The 20,894-nt window shown below is 38.9% G+C and overlaps 1 protein-coding gene across 1 annotated transcript; it reads right to left on the bottom strand.

Moving 5' to 3' along the window:
- Window positions 1-224: 224 nt before the first annotated feature.
- LOC132236511 (large ribosomal subunit protein uL6-like) lies at window positions 225-624 on the bottom strand. The gene has a single exon (XM_059699638.1). The coding sequence runs from the start codon at window positions 533-535 to the stop codon at window positions 230-232; it is 306 nt and encodes a 101-aa protein (XP_059555621.1). The 5' UTR covers window positions 536-624; the 3' UTR covers window positions 225-229.
- Window positions 625-20,894: the final 20,270 nt, after the last annotated feature.

The following is a 20,894-nucleotide window of genomic DNA, read 5'->3' as shown; positions in this document are numbered from 1 at the left end:
TCTATAGGATGGTTAAAAACAATGCCCCTTGGTTATCAAACTGCAAATACTCTAGATTGGCCTACGAGGAATTTCAGACTTGCAACCTCTGTGATTTTAATTCCACCTTTCCTTTTTATTTATTTATTTTCTTAATACAAGGCTTTTATTGTACATCTTTATATTTTCACAAACAAGTGTGACAAATCATTCTGCATCTTGGTGTTCCTATAGCTGGGCAACTTAGATCTTATCCATCAGCCTGCTGAACTGTTCCTTTTTCAGAAACATAGATACCACCCACACATTTTCTGATATCCTTGTTTTTAACTGTTGGGGCTTGCTGAATCAACGCAGCTGAATTTGATACAAGTTCAATGTCATTTCCTTCAAGAATCAACTCATCTTTCTGGGCTTGAGATACTGCACAAGCAACGCCTGACCTCATCCGAACTCTGCGGATGTATTTTTCGCCCAAGAAATTTCTAATTTCAACAAGAGAACCATTCTCCTGAATTACGATGTTGATGGGGAAGTGACCATACACAGACCTCATCTTGTAACGGAAGCCCAGTGCAACACCCTTGATCTTGTTCTGCACATGACAGCAGATAGTGCGGACTGTGGCCAGTTCCTTTCTACCCCCCCCCCCCGCCCCCCCCCCACTCCCTTGGTCAACCCGGAGCCTCTTCTTTTTCTTTCCAATGAGAATGAACTCTACATTGTTGTGGTTGAAGCCCCTCCGCAGGGTGCCTCTGGGGCCCTTCACAATAACTGTGTCCCTTCAGCTGACAGGGGTCCTCAAACTACGGCCCGCGGGCCACATGCAAATACAAATACTGTATTTGTTCCCGTTTTGTTTTTTTACTTCAAAATAAGATATGTGCAGTGTGCATAGGAATTTGTCCATAGTTTTTTTTTTAAAAAACTATAGTCCGGCCCTCCAACGGTCTGAGGGACAGTGAACTGCCCCCCTGTTTAAAAAGTTTGAGGACTCCCTACTTCAGCATGACGCCCACATTTTCTGGGATGTCCACAGTCTGATTGCTGAGAATGGTCTTCCCCCTTGAAGTAGATGCAGCAAAGGGGAAGCCTCCACCTTTACTTTTGACTCTCAGAGTTTTCCTGAGTTTCCTGAATACCCAAGTAATCCTTTAAGATGCTGTTTTGGTAAATGTTTTTCAGAAGTCATACATATTTTGTAATGGTAGCTCGCCCCCCCCCCCCCAGATTAATCTGTCTGATATATTGCTACTAGAATTACAAGTCTAATAAAAACTTCTATGCATGCTATTACTTTCTGAATAAAACAGCAATTAACTATTCATATGAACAGCCATGAAGACTCACAAAAACCAGAACAGCACTAAAATGTAAGAATGTGTTATCAGAAGAATCATATTGAGAACTTATCAGTGATCAATGAATGCTTTGGTCAAAAACTAGATTAGCAGGGTCAAACATGAAAACTTAGAATTAGATTGAACCCAACTCTTTTAAGATTTACTACTACTGAAACTTAGAGTTTATCAATAAGAAACAATGTTCGCTCCTTTCTCTGCGGGAGAGTCTCTCTGAGAACAGTCCACTCTTCAGGCCCCTCAGTCCACACTGATGCTGCCACTTCTCACACCCTCCCAGTCATCACGGGTACCTTCATCCCTTCACCCACTTAGAGCTACAGCTCGCAGGGTTAGACTAAATCGGTAACTAAGTAAGCCTCTGAGACAAGGGAAGTGCTCTTTTTCTTCTGTTTCTCAGAATAAAAGCTAGTCTTAAAGATGAAGTCTGAGAGTGTCCTGGACACAGTTTATTTTCGCAGTTGTATTTTTATGTATTTCTTTTGGTCAAAGTAGTAATACAAATTGCATTTTATTATACAGAAATACATTTTTCTCCCAGAGGTAACCAGTCAATGCGAGCAGGAAAAACTTCCTCCTTAGCCACTAAAGCTGTTTTTTATAAGGCTGCAAGGCCACGGGAATTTGTTAAGGGTATGTACACATCTAGGTTCTATAGCTTGAAGCTGAGAAGGATTTTATCCATGCCATGCTGAACATTAATGTTTTTAAAAGAGTTCATATTTTCCCTGTTGGCAAACATCCTTCCTATATAAAGCCGTCTCATTTAAGATGAATAAATCATTAGCAACAGCAGAGAAAAAGAGAGAAAATTTTTCAATCTAAGAAAAACGAATTTCCTTTAAGACTGACAGACAAATTGTACACTTTAAAAAGCTTTTTTTTCCCCTAGGAAACAAAATGGAATAGTTGGAAAGCATCTATTTTGTACAGCTAGCTATAGGGCACATACCAGCAGTGGTTACTGTGAAACATGGAATTAAAGATGAGATTAAAAGACAATGGACTGAGTGAGTGCTCAGGGTACAGAAATGCAATGGAGTTCCAACAAAGATATGGAAAGAATGACAAATACCTAAAATGGAACATCAGAATTAAGTTCTCCAATAGGAAAGTCCACAAAAAGGAGACTCAATGGTGCAGTGAAGTGAATGAGTGACAAGATGAAAAAGCTTCCAAGGAAAATGAAAATAAAATGGAATATACATAAGGAGGACAGAGAGTGGAGACCTATCTGATGAACTTATAGGTGCTACTGAGGAAGAAGTAAGAACAAATGGAACAGCTGTAATGATCATAAGTGTAATTATCATTTTTTTAGAAATGATTCCCGTGGGAGAAAATCTGTCTGCAGATATTTCTGCTCATACCATGCTATGAGACAGATAAAATTATTCCATGCCTAGGTTTAAATTAGAAATAGATATGCTATTAAAAAACACACTTAAATATAAACCAGTAGTAAATTTTAAATAGATAACAGAGAGAGAGGAATGAATATAGTGATAGATAGATGAAAGGAAGAAACAATCTCCCTCTTACAGAAAATATAAAAAAAAAAACAGTCTCTTAAGGAAAATTAAAAGGAAATAAAAATATTAGCTAATATGTATATTTGCTCTGTATCTCACTATATTCTAAGCACTTTGTATATAATCTCAATTCTTATTAAAATTACATAGAGTATTAATTCTCACTAGAACTCTGTGATATAGGTATTATCATTCCCTTTACTCTACAGAAGTCGATGTACAGGTTGCCCATCCTCACACAGCCAGAAAGTGGTGAAGCCAGAATTTAAAACCAAGCGAAACGTTTCAGAAAGTGTGCACTTAAGCACTGTGGCATATCATCTAAATTTATTTTAAGTGTCTTGATAGATATTTAAAACAAATAATTATGATTTAAATGATATTAAAAACAAATATATTTTGGTTAAAAAGTAAACATAATAATGCTTTTAACTTCCTAATAACAAACTGATTCTCAGATTGAGGTAAAAATATATGTAACTGTGTATATCTTTTTTAGTCAGGACTCTTCTAGTAACAGAAATCTAAATCAACATATGCAATCTTTATCAGCATATATCTTTGCAAAGTACAAGTGCTGTGATTGGTTGAAGATGTGATAGGATCCAGTGGTTCAAAAGAAGCCTTGAGAGTCTATGGCTGGTCTTCTTTCACCCAAGTTTTTAGCACTGACATCCTTCTCGGGAAAGCTCTCTTCATATGGTGATGGAAGATATAAACAAGCCACAATCAAATTTTAAAACTCTTACTACTGAGTGATGCACAGAGAAAGAAATAACTCTGATTGGTTCAACTACAGCTACAAATCCTTTTCTGAATTTTCACTGTAGCCAGGTGTGTGGGAATCACAGAGCCATACCTGTGGCAGCCAAGGTGGAGTGTGTAATAGCCCCATGAGCAAGGAGGAAGCTTTTGCAAAAGGAAAAAACGAAAAGCAAACAAAAACAATAATAGATGTCCACCACAAGAGTACCAAAATGACATAAACATTTTTAAAGAAAAATAATGAGCAAAATGTATAACAATAATGGGAATATTTAGATCAGAAAATAATTTAAATAAAAAGCACAAATATAACAAACATACTAATTAAAATTAACTGCACAGTAAAAACATAACTGGTATAAGTCTCTATTAATTGAATAATATAACAAGTAAATATAGGTAGAAAATTTGTTAAGGAAAAAAATGATAAATTGAGGAAAACACTTAGAATATAAAATTTAAAATACAGTAATCATTCATTCTGTGTCAGATGAAGTAGAAGTGTGAAGATCTGAAGAACATACAACATGATCAGTAAGGAAAAATGTTGATGTGTATTGTGACTTCTTAACCTCACATAGGAAATTTGACTTTAAATTTCCATGAAACATTTTCAGAAATTGGTCTAAACTGAAACACACAAATCAAAACAATCTCCAAATTTCCAAAAAATAATTTATATTGGCTAGCAATAGCCAATGTAAATTTATAACAAATATTTATATTTTAATAGTTCCAAACACTTGGAAATTTAAAAAATCCTCTTGGATTAATTATTGAGCCCAATAAGAGAAGAAGATTACTTTAATTATATATTTTTTAGGATTCAATGAGTTGGAAATAGTAATATGAATATATTATCAATGAATCCCATTACTTTAAAATTAATTACAATAATTGTTTATTCATATTTAAAATTAATGACTAATTCAATATAAAATACTTTTAAATGATTGTTTTGAACTTAAAATCTATTTTAGTCAATTTAGTTGTGTATTTTAAAGCCCCAACTCATCTTATTCCATACCATGTCTTCCAATATGACAAAAAATATATATCTCTTTCTTCATATTACATGTTTTCAAAAAATGGATTTTGATTAGAAGGTATCATACATGATGTAAAGGTCGATAACACTTTATTAAAATGATGCATGCAATATGACTATCTTTTAATTGAATTTTATAGTAATGATTAACTAACATAAAGATAATGGGGGGGAGCGATTGAGAGTTGTCTCCAACTTTAGCACATTTAAGTTAATCTTTATTCTTAGATACTGATGCTATTACTCTCTTAAGTATCTCTAAATTCCTAAATAGAATGAATTTCCCAAATGAATTTGGCAGGCCCTGTAACTACTAGAGGGCAGCAAAGTCTTGTCCTATGCCCATATAGCCAGTACAATTAGCTCCTTGCAGACCACATGGAGTAACTGTATGATGCAACTTTAGCTTCATTTTCTGCCAAATAGTATTCTAGGAAACCTATTTGGTTCTAATATTTGCACTTTAAAACAAAATCCAATCCCTTGATCCATCCCGATCAATAAATCTAATTAGCAAGCTAATCATTGTAATTAGGTTACACGTGGGTTCGAATGGTATATTCCTTTTTAAATATCAGATATTATCACTCTTGCTATAACACACTCTACCGAAATTGTTTTAGGACTTTCTTGAAAAGAGTCATTCAAATGTTAAATAACTGCTTTGTTTAAGATATCACATGACACATATTTACTATAAAATCATGTATCTAGCAAACTTCAATGTTATTCATGGTAAAGAAATGCCCAAAATAGAATTGTGGTGCTCTCAGGAATATGTAAAAATGATTTAGTTGCCTAGCAACACCCCACCCCCAATAGAAAATGAGGAACTTTGTATACTCTGTAGCCATTTTTTTTAATGTTATTTCTGTGGTGCAGCATATTAGATCAGCGTGCCTTGTGAACAGGATTTTCACAGTCAGGAGATGTGACTGTGTTTAAGATTCCTTTTTCCAGTCACTAGTTCATTGTCAGTGGCAGCTACAGAGCAGCTTTATGTGCATTCAGAGACCGCCAGGAAATTAGTTCTGCGTGACTGACTCAGCACTGTAGCTCAGAGCAGGAGGATCACCCATTCCCTTAAGCAATTGTTTGTTCCTTGTTGTGATAACCATATTAAATATCACAATTCCAGGATACAAAAATATAGCCACACCATTATAATTCATGTAAAAATCAAGTCACCCCTAAAAGAGTGACCAATCATATAAACTTTCTCAATGTTTAATTGTAATTTGTGAGGCTGGGCTTTTTTCGTTGATAGCTGTTTATAGCTTAGTGTCTTTAAACATTCTTCTAAACTACATGAGACAGTGGAGTACAATGTCAGTGGAATGAATTCAGGGAAATAAACATTTAAAACTAGCAACAGCTGAAATGCAACTGATCTTTAAAATTAAGTCAAATGTTTTTGTTTCTATGGTTTTCAAGGGGAAAATATAGCATGGCATTAATTAGTTACTAGGCTACATTCCAAAGCAAATTTATATTGTTCCAATGTGCTTCAATACTACCCATGCCTGTCCACATGTGGCCCTCGCACATCCATTCCCAAAATCACTCTTCACTTTTGTTCTTTCTGTAATAAGGTAATATAAAATACTAGAGGCCTGGTGCACGAAATTTGTGCATGGGTAGGGTCCCTAGGCCTGGCTGGCAATCAGGGCTGATCTGTGGGGCAAATGGAAGGGTGATTGGGGGACCCTGCTCGCACCTACCTTGGCTGGCCTGGAGCCTGCAGGCTGGGGGCAGTTCCTGCATTGAGCATCTGCCCCCTGGTGGTCAGTGTGTGTCATAGAGACCAGTCTTTCCACTGGTCATTCTGCATTTGGTCGATGTGCATATTAGGCTTTTATTATATAGGACTCCTTTATCCTGTCCTACAGGTTAGACACTATTTTCTAATTAAACTCTAGGTTGTTTAGTGCCTTTGCATATTCTTTAAGATTGAAATGGATTCTTTTCCCCATTGCTACACACCATACAAGCAAATGCAAGAATACAAGTGATCTCTTGGTTTTGTTGATGCATTTCCTAATCATATATCAAAATATGTATGTAATCCCAAAATATTATATACCCCTATACACACACACACACACACACACACACACACCTTTCAGTTTGAGCAAATTGTCCTTGCTTGAATCCAAAGGTATAGCTCATTTAGAATTTAAGGCCTAAGGGTTTTCTGGGGGAATTTCTCTGTATTTCAAGGCAGGATTCCTATTTTCTGTCCCTCAGTGTGCACTATGCAGTAATCCCCCTGTATCCACAGGGATAAGTCCCAAGACCCTCAGTGTATGCCTAAAACCACAGGTAGAACGGAACCCTAGATATCCTGTTTTCTCCTATATAAACATACACTTCACAGCTTCTGTTGGGCATATCCAAACTGCAGCACCACTGCTCTTGCACTTTGGGCCAATATTAAGTAAAGTGAGGGTTACTTGAGCACAAGCACTGCAATACCCAGACAGTCTATCTGCTAACCAAGATGGCTACTGAGTGACTAATGGGCAGGTAGTGTCCTTACAAAGTGGACATGGATAAAGAGATGAATTGCGGCCCATGTGGACAAGAGTGGGATAGCAAGAGATTTCATCACACTACTCAGAATGGTGCGCAATTTAAAACGTGTGAATTGTTTCTCTTTGAAATTTCCCGTTTAATATTTTCAGATCACACTTGTAACAGAAACTGTAGAAGGCAAAACCTCAGATAAGGGGGGAGGCTATTGTACATATTTATACGTTTATATTGACATATGCCTCTTTTTAGAATTTCAACAAAATTATTAATTGCCACTTTTTAGACCTGGGAAACTAGTATGAAACTATAATCTGGAAATTGGCTAAGAAATTTAATGCAAGAGAAATTTATGAAGCACTGACTCTATGTCTCGAACTTTGCCATGGTTGATAGAGAAGTATCTGACACAGTTCTTAGCTTGAACCTTATCTTTTAAAAACATGAAAGATACTATTTCCCCATCTGTCATAATTTTTGGTTGAAAAAATATATGAACATGTCAAACAAAATCAATTTGAAAAATTTTCTAATAGCATGAAGAATAGTACTGAACTTCTGCATACCATATTTTTCAAACTGATCAAATTCTATTTTATGATGAAATGACAGACTTTCTGACTCAGGAGAATCAAGAGGTGTAAGAGATTGATTCTACTGAGACACACACGAATACCAGCAACAATGGGGAATCTGGTTTACTGTCCATTGTTTTCACTGATGTTAGAAATGGAGTAGTCTCATAAATAAATGTTAATATATTAGCTCAAGGAAGACAGAAAATTATCCCTCTTCAGTTCAGTTATTTTGAGATTGGTAAATGGCCAAGTAGCATAAAGCTGTGTTGTAGCAATCACAAGACAAGATGCAGCAAACACCAAACTAAGCAACTGGGAGAGATTAATATGAGACAACTAAAGTCCGACAAGAAGATCAAGGTAAAAGAGCAAAATAAAAGTCAACAGGGTTTTACAACTTGTGCTACTTTCTAAAAAAAAGTTGAGTCCTAATTTTTGATTCATGTTTTCAAAATACCTTAAAGCAACACCCCTGAACCTACCAGAAACAAGAAAAGTTAAGAAGAACTAAACAGTATCACAATTTCACTTAGTGAAAAATATAAAACTTGGTCAAAAAGACTAGAACCACTAGCCCACAATAAACAAACAATAACAAAAAACAACTTATTACAGTACCTGATGAGTGTTACCCTTGTGATGATAGTGTTAGGCTGTGTAAAAAGAAATAGCTACCATCAAGATCATTCCATATTTTAATCTGCTTGTGGATATAAAGCTGGAATGTTAGGGCAGAGAGGGAATATCATCATAGATGTTCTCAAAGAATATGTAGGTCATGTTTTGCACAAAGGATGCTTGTCTGAGGGGGTGATTGAGGGTTAAAATCTACCCTCACGCTGCTCTTAGAGGTATCAGTCCTGGCCTGCTGTGTTGACCTAGAAGGACGAGGCGCCTTTTAAAACATATTTTGTTAAACTCTGATCAGCCTTTGCTCACCCATGAAAAATTTTCCCTTTTCATTTGTGTTTTCTTGGCCATTCCTGCCATTATATAACAAGGAGAGAGCAGCACTTTGTAATATACATTTATACATGGGTTTTTTTTTCTGGCATTTATTGTGGTTTTTTTTCTGGCATTTATTGTAAGAAGAAAAAGCATGGATGCATAATTTTCATCCTTTCATAATATGTTCATAATTTATATTTTCATATTTTTCTTTTCACATTGAAATTTATTTCAGAGAAGAAGGGCAAGGAAGAGAGAGATAGAAACATCAATGATGAGAGAGAATCATTGATTGACTGCCTCCTGCACGCCCTCCATTGGGGGGTTGAGCCCGCAAACCCACCAAGTGCCCTGACTGGGAATGCACTGCAACGTCCTGGTTCATAGGTTGATGCTCAACCACTGAGCAACACCAGCTGGTTATTTATTTATTTATTTAAATCAAACTCTGTTCAGTTTACCCAGCCTTAACACAATAATTATACTTAAAAAAAAGAATTATATTTTCTAACAATGAAGAATTGGTTCTATTTTGTATCTGTTAATAGATATTAAAATAAATACTTTGATTTCTGCCTTATTTTAAAGTTATTATTTTTTTCTAGTTAAGAAAAAGAACTAATCATAGTTTTAAAATGGAGATGTCCCTATTAGCTGCAAAATTTTATTTTCTGGGTACAGAGTTCTTGGGAAAAGGAAACAAAAATATCTATTAATACATGCAATCTAATGGTGTATTATTTCATATCATGAGTCAGTTGATGCTCTGAATTTGAGGCATTATACTAAGAACTGTTCAAAATTTAAACTTAAAAATGTCTCTAAGCTCATTAGAAGCTGAAAAATGACGTCATAAGTGTCTCTATCAAAGCAACTATGTGACATTTGCAGACATGATTTACTTTCCAAAAAACATAATCCCAATTATAATTTTGAAGCTCTGCCTGAGAATGAAAAGATTGTAGGAATAAGATGGGAATTTGTTGAGAAAAAGGAAAAATAAAAGGTGCAGGGTAGTCTGCAGCAGATGGGGGTAGATGATTAAGGGTTGATTTCTTACAAAGAGAAAAATAAAAGCAAAAATAAAGAAGAGACAAGTCATCTTCGAGTACACACAGACACACATTTGACAGTCATTTTACCTTAATTGTGTTTCCTCTGTAGTCATAGCTCACAGTGAACATCCGTTAGGAAGGCTCAGTACATAACAATTTACAATTCTACCCTGATCCTTCCCTATGCTTTGGTTGAGTATCTCATACAAATACTACCCATGCTTATGAATTCCCTTCTGTCTCTTTAGGAGCAAGAACTGCTAATAGGACAATCTTTTGTTTGGTGTTACTTCCTGCTTCCTACCATGGTCAACCCAGCCTCCCAATGACTTCTGTCGGAGGCTGGGATCCAGAAGTCCCCAAAGGATTGTTCACGAAAGCAATGACAGTTCAGAGATCAAACCAGCCTGTGCTAAGACCACCAGGAGACTTACTTTCTGTTGCAGCCTTGTGCTTTGGCCCAGAACCATTCCTATTGCCATTTGAGCTTATTGCAATATTATACCCACAACATAGTAACACAGTGTATATTTTTCAGCTTCATTTACAAGAAAAATACATAATACCTTGGAGGAACATACACAGTATAATATAGGAAATGAGCACAATGTTGAAGTTATAAAGAAAAAAAGAGTTCCTTTGATCCCTAATTAAAAAAAAAAAAGGAAATAGAGAGTATATTGATTTTAATATGTTTGTGCATAAAAGGAATACCTAAATGGACAACAGTCATTTGAGTTATGTTGATCATGTATGAAAGTGTATTTTGAATTTAGTCAAATAGAAATGAATGGGTTCAATTATCATATTTACATATATATGGGAATATGCATTAGGTAGATCATCTCTGTAATGGGGTGTTTCCTAAACAGATATTTACTTGCTTAATTTATATTTGTAAAGATCAACTGTTATTTCAAATTGGAGATTTGGTTTTATAGATCTATAACAGAAATGGGAGCCAAAAAATAACATTAAAAATGAAGCGAGACTTGCAATGGGTCTTCATAAGATTCTGAGAGGTTTTAGTGGCCATCTCCCTCTTGACGAACTGTAATTTATAGAACTTATTCACATTTTTTAGAGCAATATCATAAGTTACCCAGTTGTTTTTTTCCTCCTTTAGGTTTCTAAATGCTCAAAACCAACCTTTTCTTTCCCCTGCAGAATCTTGATACTCCATCTGGAAAGTCCTCTGAGTTTTCATCCATTATCTGAATGAACCGTGGAAATAATTCCTTGTTTTATCTTTGGTAAGTGCACTAATGGACATGTGATAGACTCATAACCCTTGAAGGTAATGGTGTGAAACTGCTCCAAAACTGGCTAGAAAAACAGAGATCCCATTTCTGATCCCCTGATGGTTGCGAATCATACACTTTTTCTATTAGAGAGCAAAACAGTCCCTCAAAGAATAGCCCTTATGTTTTACTCTAAAAAAGATAAGAATTCTGAAATATTATATTTAAAAATAACTTTCTAACCAAAAAAATACTTCCAAAACTATTTGAATCTAAATATTGGGTGATTATCAACAAATCAGAGCTTTTACTCCAGTCATAAAACTTTTAGATAATGATTATAATAGCAATACCTTACATAACACACAAAGAAAAAATCTCACTGATGTGTTTTATGCATATTTCAATGTGTGCAAAACATTCCAGCAAGGTTGGTGTCTCTATTATATCTCTATTTCAGATACATATAAAATTAGTCTCTTGCTTGGTATCTTGCTTCATATTGAATCAGGTATATGCTCCATCTTGATAAAATATTTTGTGAATTGAATAATGACTTCATATCACATTTTTGCTTTCACTGTAGTTTTATTCCACTTGAAGTAAGACTTCTCCTTAGCATGGACTGACTCCTCATAAAATAATAAATTGCCATTTTAACTGACAATATTCTTTGATTTATGAGTGTTCAAATCCTTTTTTTTTTTTTGAGAAAGTAGCTGAAGAGAACATATGTGGCAAACTCCACAGTGTATGTTTTCTGCATATCAAGAGGAAATCTAATTTCTTTCTCACCCTACCAATTATAATTTAATGTTTTATCTTCAAATTATTGTATTCAATAACTGCTATATTTCTGCTCATTTTCAAGCAGCCACATTTCGTTTTTAATTATTTGTTTTCTAAGGGCTATGCAGGGAGTTGTAATATTTGTAATCTAAATACTATTTCACTCTCATGAGGTAGATCAAAGGAACATGTTGTATCTTCAAAAAACTGCCAAATAACAGAACACAATAGATAGTAATTCTTTATGAGCCAGAAAGATTCCAAGTGTGTGGAGATATTGTAGTACATCTCTATTTTTACAGAGCCACTCTCATTTATCCTCATAACACTAACCTTTGCAGAGTTAAAATATGAAGGTATTGAAGAATGATTGGAATAAATAAAAGGGTGACTTTTTAAAAAAGCCCCTTGAAGAAATAAAACCTTGTGCTGTGACATAAGAAACAGAAAGAAGAAAGAATGAATTAAAAATGGGAGGGGTAGTGAATATGTCTACAAAACAATGAATGAACGAGAAAAGATAAAGACTCTAGAGAGTGGAACAATAATTAGGGGGAAATTTCATAACACTTTGCCAATCCTATAACAAGATAAAAAAAAAAAAAAGGAAAACAAATTATAAGTTAGTGTTGATACCTAAGAAGCCTTTGTATGAAGCCTATCTATTTCAGTTGTTATTTCCAGCTATTCTTCCAAAAGAATAAGCAACTCGAATATTTGTACCAGACATATTTGGGAAATCAATTATATAACTGCTAGGGGTGAAGTGCACGAATTCATGCACCTTGAAAGGAACTGTGGGCCACAAAGCTGGGGTGGGCACAGGGGTGGGTCTTGGCCCCTCCCATCACAGCCCCCAGTCCCCTCTTTGCTGGCAGCCCACCACTCGCACCATACGCTGACAGCGCAGAGCGACTGGGGCCTGTGCCAGTAGCGGGTGTGAGCAGGGCTGGTGCCATCAGCAGGTGCGAGTGGTGACTGCTGCTTCAATCGCCCCTCAGGAGCAGGGGGAGGTGGAGAAGCCCTCAGGGCAATCAGGGCTGGCAGCCACCACTCGCACTTGCTGATGGCACCGAGCGATTAGGACCGGCACCTGGTGCTGACTGCGGGTGCGAGCGGGGCCGGCACAGGCAGTGAGTGTGAGCACCGGGTGGGAATACGGTGCGCAGGAGCAAAGAATTTTCAGAACCACCAGAGGCTCACCCCGATGACAGAGACCTGGTGCCCCGCCTTGGTCTGGTTCACCCTCTCACCTGCTCCACCATCCCGCCGTGGCCAATGCCTGCCATGTTCCGCGCTCTGCCCCCTGCTGCCGCCTGCCATATTCTATGCGCACCCCCTGGTGATCAGCACACGTCATTGTAACTGGTTGTTTGGTTGTTCGGTCGTTTGCCATTTGGCCTATTTGCATATTGGGTTTTATATATTTATAGATAAGGTATTACTGTGCATAATGGGTAAAATAGCATGTTTTTGAGTGAGGCAGTCTCTTAAATTACCTAAGACTCTGAACCCTGTTTTGTCTTGAAATGGTGGCAATAATATTTCCCTTGTGAATGATGTTGTCAATTGAATAAATGGAAAATGCAGAAATTATAGTACAGGAATAATGAAGAGCAAAGTTAGCATACCTCATCATCATGTTCACTGTGGCACAATCTATCTACCCTTTTAAAATATTTTTATCTTTTGTTAACATCCCTACAAGATATCAAGTCTGATTTGCTTTGCCCTCTTATGGTGACTTCATGGGCAGATGCTGTCTATGGACAGAGAATAATTAAAAGTAGGGTGAGAAGAAGTGTTAACATGAGTGAGCAAGTCTATCTGATAAGCTTAAGCCATTTATGGCTATTAAAAATCCAGGGAGCCCTAACTGGTTTTGCTCAGTGGATAGAGCATCGCCCTGTGGACTGAAGGGTCCCGGGTTCGATTCTGGTCAAGGGCATGTACCTTGGTTGCGGGCACATCCCCAGTAGAGGGTGTGCAGGAGGCAGCTGATCAATGTTTCTCTCTCATCGATGTTTCTAACTCTCTATCCCTTTCCCTTCCTCTCTGTAAAAATACAATAAAATATATTTTTTAAAAATCCAGGGAGATTTACTAGCATGACTAAGTATAATATGTGATGATGATACAGGTGGGTGACCAGGTGGTGCGCAGACAATGATGCCAAGCGAAAGGTTTGAGAAGGTGCTCAATGGACAACCTAGTGAAAAGTTGAGGAGTACACTAGACATGAAGGCACAAAAGGAGGAATGGTCACACATAGTCTGGGACTTTGGAAACCAAGTAAGGGATGTGTGTTTTAGTTTTATTGTTAAAATATGTCACAACACTGATATTACAAAATAATGTATAATACTACTCCCTCCAAAAACAGATAATGTTTCCTGTGGAGACTTATTAGGAAAGAGTATTGTGGTGGCGAACATCCATCATTGCTCCCAGGCCAAAAACTGAAGTATGTGCATGAGTGACCTATTTCCACACTGAAACAAGGTCACCCACATCTATAGTTAGCAGACACAAGAGAATAAAAAATGACAGGAAAAAGCAGATATGAAAAATGGATACAGGAGAATTCCTTTTAAATGATAATTTTAGAAGGGAAAAGAGAAGTCAAAACATAAGAATACTTTAAATTCTTTAAATCACTTTATTTTTTAATTTTTTTATTGATTGATTGATTTGAGAGAGAAAGAGACATCAATTTGTTGTTTTATTTATGTATGCATTCATTAGCTGTTTCTTGTACCCTGACAAGGGATAGAACCTGCAACCTTGGTATATCTGGACAATGGACAACTGAGCTACCCAGCCTGGGCTAAATTTGTGATCATTTGTGAGGCTGACTGACCCCTCATTTCTATAATATTTAATGTAAAGATAAATTTTCATCTCAGCAACTCAACCTAGGGGAATCTTTATTAGGCTTTACTTAGCCTGTGCAAAATTGTAAAATAGACAAAGACTTCCCTCTCAACATTTTTAATCTTCATCTTCATTTGAGTAATCAGTCCTCCTTTTTGCTTACATAACAGGGATCAGAGCCTGTTTTAGGTCCAGTTTCTAGAAGAGCCTGCGGTTGAGATTCTTACACCTGTGATTTCTCAAGGGTGTGTCCTCAGAAGCCTGTGAGAGCATGAATGGAACTGCATTGGGAAAGGGGAGAAATCAAGTAGAGGTGGGGATCAGGGGAGGTCTCGCCCTCAGCCTGAACCCAGGTGGATCTCTAGAGCAGAAATTGATTACGCAATCTGTCTCCCATGAGGCAAGGGCCTTTGTAGCCTAGCACCAGTCAGTCATTTTCTGGCCTCCTAGTGAGTGAGACAGCTCCAAAAGCCAAAGGGAGTGCTACTGGGAAGGGTACAAAAAGTTGAGCCCTTAGCAAAACATGCCACTGCTGTTAAAAGGGATTCCCCAGGAATCTGGGTGAGACACCCATAGCATCAGCTATAGCTGTTGTCAAAATGATCTAAACATGTATCAAAAGATATTCTCATAAAAATCTCTAAGAAATTAAAGTGAAACAATTTCTGAGAAGCTTGGAAAGGGGGGAGGTCATGGGGGAAGGAGAAGGGGCATTTTTCCAGTATCCCTAAAGTCATGTTTCAGGTTCCTACACTGATTTCCCAATAACATGATTTAACCATGTTTGCTAAACATTTCATGGTCCAAAAAATAAGAGAAAGGGTCTAGTTAGTCTACAGGCTTTCTGATCTGTGTGGCCCATTTCTATGTAGACTATTTTTTCAGGTTACTGCATGTGGATATATGTGTGAAAGGAAATACTTTCTTCTACTACTATATTTCTTTATATATATATATACTAGAGGCCTGGTGCACAAAAATTTGTGCACTCGGGGGGAAAGGGGGTCCCTCAGCCCGGCCTGTGCCCTCTCGAAGTCTGGGACCCCTCGGGAGATAACGCCCTGCTGGCTTAGGCCTGCTCCCGGGTGGCAGAGGGCAGGCCCAATCCCTAGGTGCAGCCCCTGGTCGGGCTCAGAGCAGGGCCGATTGGGGAGTTGGGGCGCTGCCCCTGTCATGCACAGAGCAGGGTGGATCGGGAGGTTGCAATGCCACACTCAGTCACGCTCAGAGTAAGGCTGATTGGGGGGTTGGGGCACCGCCCCCTGTCACACTCAAGGCAGGGTCGATGGGGAGGTTGTGGCGCTACCCCCTGTCACGCACAGAGCAGGGCCAATCAGGGGGTTGGGGCGCTGCCCCCTGTCACTCACAGAGCAGGGCCCATCAGGGGGGTTGGGGCTCCGTACCCTGTCACGCATAGAGCTGTGTCGATCAGGGGGTTGGGGAGCTCCCCTCGTCACGCACAGAGTAGGGCCAATAGGGGAGTTGGGGCACCGCCTTCTATCACCCACAGAGCAGGGCGGATCAGGGGGTTGGAGTGCCGCAACCTGTCACACTCAGGGCAGGGCCGATGGGGAGGTTATGGCTCTACCCCGTCACACACAGAGCAGGGTCCGTGGGGGGCGGGCGGTTGGGGTGCCGCACCCTGTCACACACAGAGCAGGGCCGATCAGGGGGTTGGGGCCCCACCCCCTGTCACACACTGAGCCGCAGGGTGATCAGGGGTTTTGGGCGCTGCCCCCTGTTATGCTGATCCCAGTGCCAGGAGGCCTCGTGGCTCCCCTGATCCCCGTGCCAGGAGGCATATTACCCTTTTACTATATAGGATAGAGGCCTGGTGCACGTGTGGGGGCCGGCTGGTTTGCCCTGAAGGGTGTCCTGGATCAGGGTGGGGGTCCCCACTGGGGTGCCTGGCCAGCCTGGGTGAGGGGATGATGGCTGTTTGCAGCTGGTCACACACCCTTCAGGATGGGGGTCCCCACTGGGGTGCCTGGCCAGTCTGGGTGAGGGGCTGATGGCTGTTTTCAGGCTGGCGGGTGATGGAAGCTCCAAACTGCTCCTTTTTTTCTTTTTTCTTTTTTTATTCTGGGCCAGCTTTAGCTCTGAGGCTCCAGCTCTTAGGCCTCCTCTGCTGAAAGCAGGTATCTGGTTTGTTTTGGTTCTATAATCGAAACACTGTTTCAACTCCAGCTCTGAGATCCCGGCTCGCTGAAAGCAGGTTTCTGGGGTTTTGTTTAGTTTCTATATTTGTTACAATGTTTCAAACTGCAGGCTCAGAGGCCGGCAAGGCTGGCGGGGAACGTTAGTTTCCTCCGTCACTGAAGCAAGCAAGCCTCATATTAGCTTCCAGCTGCCTGGCTGCTGGCCGCCATCTTGGCTGGCAGTTAATTTGCATATAGCCCTGATTAGCCAATGGGAAGGGTAGCGGTCATATGCTAATTACCATGTTTCTCTTTTATTAGATAGGACTAGAGGCCCGGTGCACAAAAATTTGTGCATTCGGGGGTAGGGGGTTCCCTTTCGCAGTCTGGGACCCCTCGGGGGTGACCACTTGCTGGCTTAGGCCTGCTCCCCGGGGGATTGTGCCTAAGATGGCAATCAGACATCCCTCTGACAGCCCGGGAGCCCTAGGGTATGTCCACTTGCCAGGTGGGAGAAGGACTAAGCTGCAGTCGGATATCCTTTGCACTGCTGAGGAGGCAGGAGAGGCTCCCACCACCACCGTTGTACTGGCAGCCATCAGCCTGGCTTGTGGCTGAGCAGAGCTCCCCCCAGTGAGAGCGCACTGACCATCAGAGGGCAGCTCCTGCATTGAGAATCTTCCCCCTGGTGGTCAGTGTGTGTTACAGTGACAAGTCATTCCCGGTCTTTCTCCTATTAGGGTCAGTTTGCATATTACCCTTTTACTATATAGGATAGAGGCCTGGTGCCCGGGTGGGGGCCGGCTGGTTTGCACTGAAGGGTGTCCCGGATCAGGGTGGGGGTCCCCACTGGGGTGCCTGGCCAGCCTGGATGACGGGCTGATGGCTGTTTGCAGCTGGTCACACCCCCTTCAGGGTGGGGGTCCCCACTGGGGTTCCTGGCCAGCCTGGATGACGGGCTGATTGCTGTTTGCAGCTGGTCACACCCCCTTCAGGGTGGGGGTCCCCACTGGGTGCCTGGCCAGTCTGGGTGAGCGGCTGAGAGCCGTTTTCAGGCTGGCAAGTGACTGAAGCTCCCAGCCTCTTTTTTTCTTCTTTTTTTTTTTTTTATTCTGGGATTTATTTACCTTCTATGGCTGTCACTGGAGCTGAAAGCCATCTCCAGCTCTGAGGCCGTGGTTGGCTGAAAGCAGGTATCTGGGTTTGTTTAGATTCTATAATTGAAACTCTGTTACCATCACTGGCACTCTAAGCTCTTAGCCCGCTGCTAGCTGAAAGCAGGTTTCTGGAGTTTGTTTAGCTTCTATAATTACAACATTGTTGCATCCGGAGCTCAGAGCTAGGCTGCGGCAGGTGGGGAACCTTAGCTTCCTCCGTCACTGGAGCAAGCAAGCCTCATGTTCGCTTCAGCTGCGTGGCTGCTGGCAGCCATCTTGGCTGGCAGTTAATTTGCATATCTCAGTCATTAGTCAATGGGAAGGGTAGCAAAGTTATGGTTAATTACCATGTTTCTCTATTATTAGATAGGATTATGTTATATTATATCTTATAATAATGCAGATATTGTTCTTGAACCTTCTAATGATCCAGAGAAATAAGAGGGACAAGTATTTATGATCATTTTCTAAACAGGCAAAATGAGACCTAGAAAGCCATATACTTGTGCAATTCACACAACTCTTAAATGGTACTTCCAAAACCTGAACCCTGATTCTTGACTTGTAATTCAGTGTTCTTTCCACATTGCTACAACCTCTACTTTAAAGAATGTTTCAACTTCCCAAACCATGTTATTAAAAAAAATTCTGTACTCTAAAGCTGTCAAAACTTTATCCTTCCAAATAACACTTGGAGGTCATTCTAGTGCTATAAATTGGCAAAGCCCATAGAATCACATGAACAATGTTCAAAATCTACACTTATTGCATATTCTCTACTGACCACAGACAATCTATGCTGAGCTTTCGTTTGTTCCCACAGAAAAATTACAGGTAAAAATAATACATTTGACTCAAAGTTGGTTGGGCTATTTCTGTAAGAGATCACATCTTTGCATGTTGTAAATACTACAATATATTATCAACATCATATGGAAAAGACTGAATAATCTATTGTCAGGTACAGTTATTTTCAGATGACCATCACACTAAACTTTTAGACTATTTACCATTCAGGAGATTTTAAGATTCAAAGATGATAGGACTCCAGACCTAGGTTTATGATCAGACACTATCTTTCCCATGCTACTGACAATAAAAGTTTACTCTTCTTTCATTGCCTGGGGCTAAATGCCACTTTGATGCCAGATACCCCACTGAGGCCAAAGCATGTGTTGAATTTTTCTGATAAATTTCTCTCTCTCTCTCCCTCTCTTTCTCTTTTTGACATAAGTGCATCATTTGCTGCCTAAGTAGCATGGTTTGGTGGTGCCATTTAACTCTATTTTACTAAAGAAAATCTTCACATTCTACTTTTTAATTTTTCATGTGACCACAATTAAAATTGCAATGTAAATTCATAATCAGTTTTTGGTTATAAAACATGGATACCTATAAGAATTTTTTCAAAGGTAAAAATAATAAACAGTGAGTTAGAGAGTTTAACAATGAGATGAGATAGAGCAACAATTTCCTTCTTAATCTCTCCATCAGAAGTTCTGGAGATTGGTGAAAAATTTCCAGCATCCTGAGCTGGGCTATTCATTACCACAAGCCATCATTGAGTCTAAATTTTCTTACTTATGCTAATGCACTTAAGATATGAAAATACATTTTGACAAATTGTCACATATAAGATATTTTAACTCAAACACAGTATTCTATTAAAAAGCAATCTAAAGCAATCATATCTCAAAAAATTTGGTCAAAATAAAATGTATGTTCTGGCTTAAGTAAAGTAAACAACAGTCAAATATCTGAACATAACATATATATATATAAAGAAATATAGTAGTAGAAGAAAGTATTTCCTTTCACACATATAGTGACTGGCACTTGAGCTATGCATAAGTTCCCTATTGTTTCCATATCCGTCTGAATTGGAACCAGCAGTGAATGGCTGTGCTGATATGCAAATGATTCAAGACATTCTTACTGCCTGTCATCTTAAATGTTATGGTTGGTGATTCAAACTGCAGTACAACACATAATTAGGCCAGAAAGAAAGAAAGAAAAAAGAAAGGAAGGAAAGAAAGAACAAAGAAAGAAAGAAAGAAAGAAAGAAAGAAAGAAAGAAAGAAAGAAAGAAAGAAAGAAAGAAAGAAAGAAAGAAAGAAAGAAAGAAAGAAAGAAAGAATGAAAGAAAGAAAGAAAGAAAGAAAGAAAGGAAGGAAGGAAAAGAAAGAAACCATTTTGTCACAACATTTTAGTTGCTTGAATTCCCATAGGAATAATGCCAAATATTACAGCAAGGAGATTAATTTTGTGGAAGATGATAATTCTACAATTACTTTAAAATATTTAAAGGTTGATACTATTTATTTTTTTCAAAGAAATGCCTCTTCTATATCAAGCATTTTGTTTTGACATGAAAATATTCTTCAAAATAAATAAACATATCTCAGTTGGGAAATCCTGGTTTTACCAAGTCTAACTCTCAGAAGTTAGCCCTTTTCTGCTCTTTTCATCCATACCTGAGAGGGAGGAATTAAGAGAGAAGGTATATTCTTTTGTTACATCCTTAGGACAACACAAAACTACCTCGGTGATCTTAGAATCTCCTTTCCTGATACTAGCCTTTCAGCGACCCATGCCCATCCTGGCTTGAGGTGGGGACAGTACTGCCCATACAACCTAAATCAAGTCATTTGGTTTAGTTTGAAATTAGTAAGCATGATAGTAGTTTATATGAAATTGAGCTTATACTGGTGTAGTAGCATATTCTTGCAAGTTTTATGTCGTACCATAGATAGAAAAAAGAGTACATTAGGTCAAGCAGGGGATATTCATCTCTATCCAATTATTTTCAACACAGGCTCTTTCCTACCTCTGGTCACAGAATTGGATAATTATTCTTTTTGTAACATGCTATGCTCGCACAATTAAGTGTATTTTGG

Source organism: Myotis daubentonii, chromosome 6, assembly GCF_963259705.1.
Source record: "Myotis daubentonii chromosome 6, mMyoDau2.1, whole genome shotgun sequence".
Lineage (NCBI taxonomy): Eukaryota > Metazoa > Chordata > Mammalia > Chiroptera > Vespertilionidae > Myotis > Myotis daubentonii.
This window is presented reverse-complemented; position numbering and strand designations above follow the sequence as displayed.

What these genes read in the sequence shown, in the direction of transcription:
- LOC132236511 (XM_059699638.1), bottom strand. Translation starts at nt 535, where the DNA reads ATGAGGTCTGTGTATGGTCACTTCCCCATCAACATCGTAATTCAGGAG.